The sequence below is a fragment of the Frankliniella occidentalis genome, unplaced genomic scaffold (genome assembly GCF_000697945.3).
Source record: "Frankliniella occidentalis isolate FOCC.00 unplaced genomic scaffold, Focc_3.1 Scaffold1, whole genome shotgun sequence".
NCBI classification, from domain to species: Eukaryota; Metazoa; Arthropoda; class Insecta; order Thysanoptera; family Thripidae; genus Frankliniella; species Frankliniella occidentalis.
In genome coordinates this window covers 4,109,636-4,116,486 of record NW_026267131.1, presented here as the reverse complement: position 1 = coordinate 4,116,486, position 6,851 = coordinate 4,109,636, and the positions used below count along the sequence as shown (strand labels likewise).

Genomic DNA, 6,851 nt, shown 5'->3' with positions numbered 1-6,851 from the left:
GGCTCGGGCGGACCACTGGGGCTCGGCTGCTCTGGCCGGCTCAGCTCGTCTCGGCCGGTGATCGGCTGGGCCACGCCTGCCTGGGCTAGCCTAGGCTACGGACGTAATGCGCAACATGCAGATGTTTTCCCAGAAATGGGTTTTCCGGCGAGCCTGCCCAGCCCGACCAGCCCGACCCTGCCAAGGGCTGGGACATGGGACGGAAGGACAGGACCAGGGATCAGTTAGCCCAGTGCAGCCTTGGAGTGCGCCTTGCAGAGCGTGCGCGCGCCCAACGTCCGTGCATAGTTTCTGCAGGTGCTCAGTGCAGTTAGTGTTATTAGTGCTAATCATGGGACCGCGACCGCGAAAGTTGACTGAGGAGCAGTTGGAGAAGAAACGGCAGCAAGCCCGGGATCGCAGAGCAAACATGAGTGATGAACAGCGGGAGAAGGAACGGCAGCGGGTGCGGGATCGCAGGGCAGCCATGAGTGAAGAGCAACGGGAGAAAGAAGCGGAGCGGGACCGGGAGCGCAAGGCAGCCATGAGTGAAGAGCAGCGGGAGAAGAAGCAGCAGCGGGATCGGGATCGCAGGGCAGCTATGAGTGAAGAGCAACGGGAGAAGGAGCAGCAGCGGGATCGGGATCGCTGGGCAGCTATGAGTGAAGAGCACCAGGAGGAGAGACAACAGCGCCGGAGGGCCAAGCGCTTGAAGCAGAGTACTGGTAAGTGAGCTTTTGTGTAGCATAGCACTAACGGGTATTTCCGTCTGAATACGGAAAAAACGCGAGCACCATATGCATCCAGCCAGCGCGCTCGAGTACAGCAGGCTAAGGTTTGGTTAAGCGCAATATTGCTATTACAATAATTAGTTTCATTTGCAGGTGCACACGGCAAATATGATGACAGTGAAGTTACAATTCCAGAAACCGATTTGCCGGAAGAAAATGGCGGTAAGCATAATTTCTGTATAGTCAAACTATTATATGCTTATATAGCGGTTTAATAATTAAAACGTTCGCGTCGATTTTGTGCAGAGCCCGTGTGTGATTCGGATGCGGACTCAGACTGCGACTCGAATGGAGGGGACTATGATACGGAGTCCGAGCTTGATTGTGAAGACGACGACGCCACCGTGAACTTCAAGAGCCCGAACGACCCCGCGGTGGTGGAGGTCGTGTGCAGGAAGGTGAACGAGGCCCTGGCCGGAGTGTGCGCCGCCCAGTGCTACATCTGTGATCGCCTCCTCAACACGCGCGGCGTGTGCCGTGTCGACCTGCAGTGCATCCGGCGGGAGGCAGACCGCGAGGCGATGCAGCAGCTGCTGGACAGACTCGTGACTGTCCCGGGCCAGTACGACATGTGCGCGACCTGCCGCGGCTACATCATGAAGAAGGAGGTGCCGCCCAGCGCCGCGGTGAAGGGCTTCCGCTACCCGCCCCTGCCGCCCGGGCTGCGGCCGCTCACCGAGGTGGAGGAGCACGTCCTGGCGCTGCGCCTGCCCTTCCAGCAGATCGTCCACCTGGGCACCATGGGGCAGCGCGGCCAGTACGGCGTGCGCGGCTCCGTGATCAACGTCCCCACCGAGCCGGACCAGACCGTGCGCACCGTCATCCCCCTGCTGCCCGAGGAGGACCAGCTGTGCGTCGTCAACATCAAGAGGAAGCTGATGCACAAGCGGGCCTTCGCACGCAGCTTTGTGCGCAAGGACAACATTATACAGTGGGGCCGCTTCCTGGAGCAGTCCACGCTGTACCGCGAGTACGGCGCCAGGTTCGACGAGACGCGCCTGGACGTGCTGCCCGGTGACCAGGACGACGAGGAGCGGTGTAACGAGGACGGCGAGGTGTTCTACGGGCAGCCCGACGAGCCGGACGGGTACAAGAACATGCAGGAGCGGCTCGGCACCATCCAGAACACCGTGCTCATGGAGGACCGCGTCGTGGTGCCCGCCCAGCCAGCCGCCAACCGAGCAAATGCCGAGACGGACGAGATCGACGTGGCGCCCGGCGAGAACAAGATCCCCGAGAGCGTGGTGCGAGACAGGAGGGCAGAGGAGCTGTCGTTCCCCGGCATCTACCTGGGCGAGCCGCGCACCTTCACTCGCCATGTGACTCGCTACCAGGCCATGCGCAGCGAGATCCGGCGCGTCGACCGGCGGGGCGCGCGCCCCGCGGCTGTGCTGTACAAGTACAACGTCAACGCCCGGGAGCAGGCAGCAGGGCGGCTGCGCCACAAGTTCAAGCGCGGCGCCAAGGAAGTTCTTGGCAGAAATATTACAAAAGAACAGCTTCTCGACAAGAACTTCGTCGCGGCCTCCTTGAAGAAGGGGCTCGCCATGCCGTCCTTGCTTCCCAACTCGGCTGAGTACTGGCGGGGCCGTGGGCACGACCTCTTTGCCGCCGTGAGACAGCTTGGCCGGCCGCATCTGTTCCTGACGCTGTCCTCGGCGGAGTACCACTCCCCCATCCTCATCAACGTGCTGCGGCGGCTCCACCGAGAACACGCAGAGATGGACCGCTTTGCCTCCACGCCGTCCATGTCCGTTGGTCCGGCGGCCATGGAGGCCATCGGCGACATGGTGCAGCAAGGAGACTTGGACCAGGGCACCGTATCGTCGGAGGAGAAGCTCCGCCTCATTCGCGAGGACCCCGTCGTGTGCGCAAGTTACTTCAGAGAAATAGTGCTCCAGCTGAAGAAGTACTTGCGCATGAAGAAGAATGGACCAATGGGCAGGTATTTCATGAAGGATTGGTTTATTCGTATTGAATTCCAGCAGCGTGGGTCCCCTCACGCACACTGTCTCCTCTGGCTCAATGACGGTCCCGACAAGCCCTTGGATGACCTGGCCGCAACGATTGAGTTCATCGACGCCCTCATCACGTGCGACAGCTCTCACCCTCTCGCGGACCGGAACAAGCACCACCACACCTCATCTTGCTTCAAGAACAAGCACATCCGGCACCGCTTCGTGAAGAAAGGCCTCGACCCTCATGAGGAACATCGCCACTGCCGCTTCGGAGCGCCGTTTTGGCCGACGCCCACCACCAGGGTTGTGTTCCCGCTGCGCGCCGAGGAGGACGAGCGGAGGGAGGAGGACCGCGAGGACGAGGACTGGCCGACCTACATTGAGAAAATGCGGAAGCTCCGCCTGAAGCTCAAGGACGTGCTGGCCGCCAAAGACTGCCCGGACACCCTGGAGGGCGTGTGGCAGCGCGCGGGCTGCGAGAACGACGCGGAGTACGAGTTCGCCATCCGCACGGGCGTGCGGCGGCCGCAGGTGCTCTACAAGAGGGCCGTGGCGGACAGGTGGACCAACCCGCACTTGGTGTGGACGCTGAGGGCATTCATAGCGAACGGCGATGCTCAGCTGATCCTGGACATCTACAGCTTAGCCCGATACTGTGTCAGCTACATCACCAAGGGCGAAAAGAGCCACTCTCAGCTACATAATGAGATAACCCGCTTGCGCCGCGAACAGGGCTTTGACGATAGGACGTTAATGAGGATGCTGAGCTCCCAGACGCTACGGGCGAAGGAGACCTCGGCACAGGAGGCGGCGTGGGTGTTGATGAAGTTCCCTCTGTGTGAGACCAGCCGCAAGTGCACCTTCATCGACACCTCGCCGCAGGAAGAACGGGTCCATTGCCCGAAGCCAGCCAAGGAGCTCGACGCCTTGCCGGTCGGGTCGACGGACCTGTGGTACCCGGACGTGTTCGACATCTACTCCAGGCGGCCAGATGAGCTGGAACACGTCACGCTGGCCCAGTTCGTCGCCCTGCACCACCAGTCCAAGGACTTCAAGGCACGCCGATCCCACAGAATAATCAGGTAATATAGCCCCCCCCCCTTTTACACACATTCTCGCACCAACAATAATTGAGACGCGCCACGCAGTCTCCCTCTGATATGGTGTTTCAATGTTTTAATATATTCTGTTCCATTTCAGGTACAGGCGATATGGAGAAAATTCGGAGGACGCGGACGAGCGTGAGAACTTCTACCGGTCTATGTGCACACTTCACCTGAACTGGCGCAACGAGGATGAAATTGTGCAGGCCGGCCGGGACAGCTCGTTCCAAGCTCTCTACGCCACCCACGAAGAGACCATCTTGGAGAGGAGGAGGACGTTCGAAGCCATGCTGGGTCTGGAGACCACGCTGGCGGACGAGCTGGAGGCCTGCATTGCCGACGAGGAAGCCGAGGCGCTGGAGGCGGACTGCAACGCGCAGGGCAGGCTCGCCGGCAACAGCAAGCTGTTCTTCGATGAGGAGGCTGTCGCGGAGTACATGGACTGCGACAACGCGCAGGACGTCGACATCGACCTGCCGGGGTCATCGCGGCCGCAGCAGGCTGTGGTCCCGGCACAGGTGCGGCGCCGCGGCGTGTGGGACCGGCAGACCTACCTGGACCAGATACGGCGCCTCAACAACAAGCAGAAGGAGGTGGTGCTGGCCGTGATCCACGACGTGCGCACGCAGGCCAAGCCCCGCCTCATCTACATCGATGGACCGGCTGGCACCGGCAAATCGGTGGTTGCGCGCAACCTGGCCAACGCTTTCGAGGCGTTCTGCCCCGCCATCGACAAGGACGACTCCAGCAGGGTGGTGATCAGCGCCCCCACGGGCAAGGCGGCATACAACATAGGCGGTGGCACCTTGCACCACAACTACCATCTGTCGTACAACCAGGAGGCCGACTCCACCCAGCGCTTGCACGACGGCTCACAAAATATCATGTTGCCCCTGCAGGGTCAACAGTTAGGCAACTTCCAAAACTCCTTCTCTAACGTCCAGGCGCAGATCATAGATGAGATCAGCATGGTGTCGGACCGGAACTTCCTCGCCGTGGACCAGCGCTGCAAGGAGGCAAAGAACTGCGAAGCGGACTTCGGTGGCCTCTGGACGATTTGTTTTGGTGATTTTCGACAACTTGTTCCCGTGGGAGGATCCGCAGTGTATCTCAGCTCTACGGAGGGCATCGCCGGCAGTGCCCTCTTGTGGCGGAAATTTTCCTACGTAGAGCTGACAGAAAACATGCGCCAGGGGGAGGACAAGGAGTTCGCCGAGGTGCTCAAGAGGATCGGGGACGCCGAGGAGCCGCTCTCAGACGCCGACCGTGCTATGATAGAGTCGAGGTTCGTAGCCGAGAACAACCTAACTGTGCCGCCCAGCTGCCCTAGACTGTACCACTGCAACGAAGACAAAGATGCATTCAACCTGCACGAACTTCTGAAATCACCGAACCATCACATCATCCGGCTGTTCGCACGGGATAGGGTGCAAGAAAATAGGAACTACCAGGGGTTGTTGGCACCCAGGGGGCGGAAACAACAACAATCACATGACAAACTTCTTGAGCGCGCCAAGAAACTCCCTACTGCCAAGGCAAAAAACCTGCCTCACCTTCTTCTGGCCGTGGTGGGGCATTCCTACAAGCTGACCGTCAACGTCAGCGTGCCGGACGGCCTCTGCAACGGCTCCGTGGGCGTGCTGGAGTGGGTGCAGGTTGGCGTGCTGTGCCCGCAGTCGCGCACCCCCGGCGTGACTACCCCCGAGCTGGCCGTGCAGACCTTGTGGCTCCGCTTCCCGGGCGAGGTCGGCGCCGCGGCCAGTCGTGCAGCCCAGAACGAGCTTCGAGTGGCCATCGAGCGGCAGAAAAGCCTCCCTCAGCACCTCCTGGACGCCCTGCCATTTGAGCTGCCGCCGTGCCCCGAGGAGAACAAGATGGCCGGCCTGGTGCCGGTGGAGCGCGAGGACCGCCATCTCAACCAGCTATGGACCGAGCAGTGGCGCCATGTCTACCGGCAGCAGTTCCCTCTGGTCCCGTCGCTGGCTGAGACCATCCACGGGTCTCAGGGCGGCTCCTACGATAAGGTGTGTGTTGAGTATTACGACCAGATGCAGAACAACATGGTGTACGTTGGGCTGAGTCGGGTGCGGTCGCTGGCGGGCCTCTTCATCAACAACACCAATGGGAAGAGGTTGCGGCGCGTCGCTAGTGGACGTGTGACCCGCAGGCGAGCTCCGCGACGGTCATCCAACTTCTTCAACCACCCTCGCATGGACAAGAAGGACGAGCCCCTGGTCAAAGAGAAGCAGCGCCTTCGCAGCAACCGCTTCGTGCCGCAGTGGGCGGCCCTGGCGCAGCGACCAGCGAACGGCCTTCGCATCGTGCACCACAACGTGCAGAGCCTCAACGCCCACCAGCAAGACGTCGTCCTGGACAAGGCCTTCATGCAGGCGGACGTCCTGCTGCTGGCTGAGACCTGGCTGCGTCCAGACCAGTCTATGGACCTCGGGCACGGCCTGGCCATGGTGGCGCGCTGTGACGCGCCCGTCCGGCAGGGGAACGCCGCGGGGGGCGTGGCCGTGTACTCCAGGCTGCCGCTCTGCCAGGAGCGAGTCGTGGACACGCTGCCCTCGGTCGAGGCGGTGAGCGCGCGTCAAGGCGACGAGCTGCTGGTGGCCGTGCTCTACTGCCACCCTGGAGCAAAGCTGGACGACATCCTGGAGGCCCTCGGCGCCGTGCTGCCGTCTCACCCCACCGAGACGACCGTCCTCGCGGCCGACTTCAACGTGGATCTGCAGTCAGCGGCGGGACGTCACATAACTGAAGCACTGACAGCGAGGGGCCTGACCAGCTCCAGCGACATGACCGTGCCCACCACCTACAACGGCACCACGATAGACGGCGTGTACTCCAACAAGGCCGCAATGAGCGTGGGCCGCTACCAGTCGTACTTCAGTGTCCACATTCCCCTCATCATTGACATTCCGACAGGTAATGTGACTAAATCAACAACTTATTTCCAATAACAAATTTAGTTTGCATTGAACTTACGAAGTTTTAATTTGTTGCAGATTGACTAC

At 61.0% G+C, this 6,851-nt stretch overlaps 1 protein-coding gene across 1 annotated transcript; it reads left to right on the top strand.

The window, feature by feature from the left end:
• The first annotated feature begins 817 nt into the window (after positions 1–817).
• On the top strand, positions 818–6,842 carry LOC113205714 (uncharacterized). Its single transcript, XM_052277485.1, has 3 exons — positions 818–932; positions 1,017–3,810; positions 3,929–6,842. Exons 2-3 carry the CDS (start codon positions 1,292–1,294, stop codon positions 6,795–6,797), a joined length of 5,388 nt encoding a protein of 1,795 aa, XP_052133445.1. The 5' UTR covers positions 818–932; positions 1,017–1,291; the 3' UTR covers positions 6,798–6,842.
• The last annotated feature ends 9 nt before the right edge of the window (positions 6,843–6,851 follow it).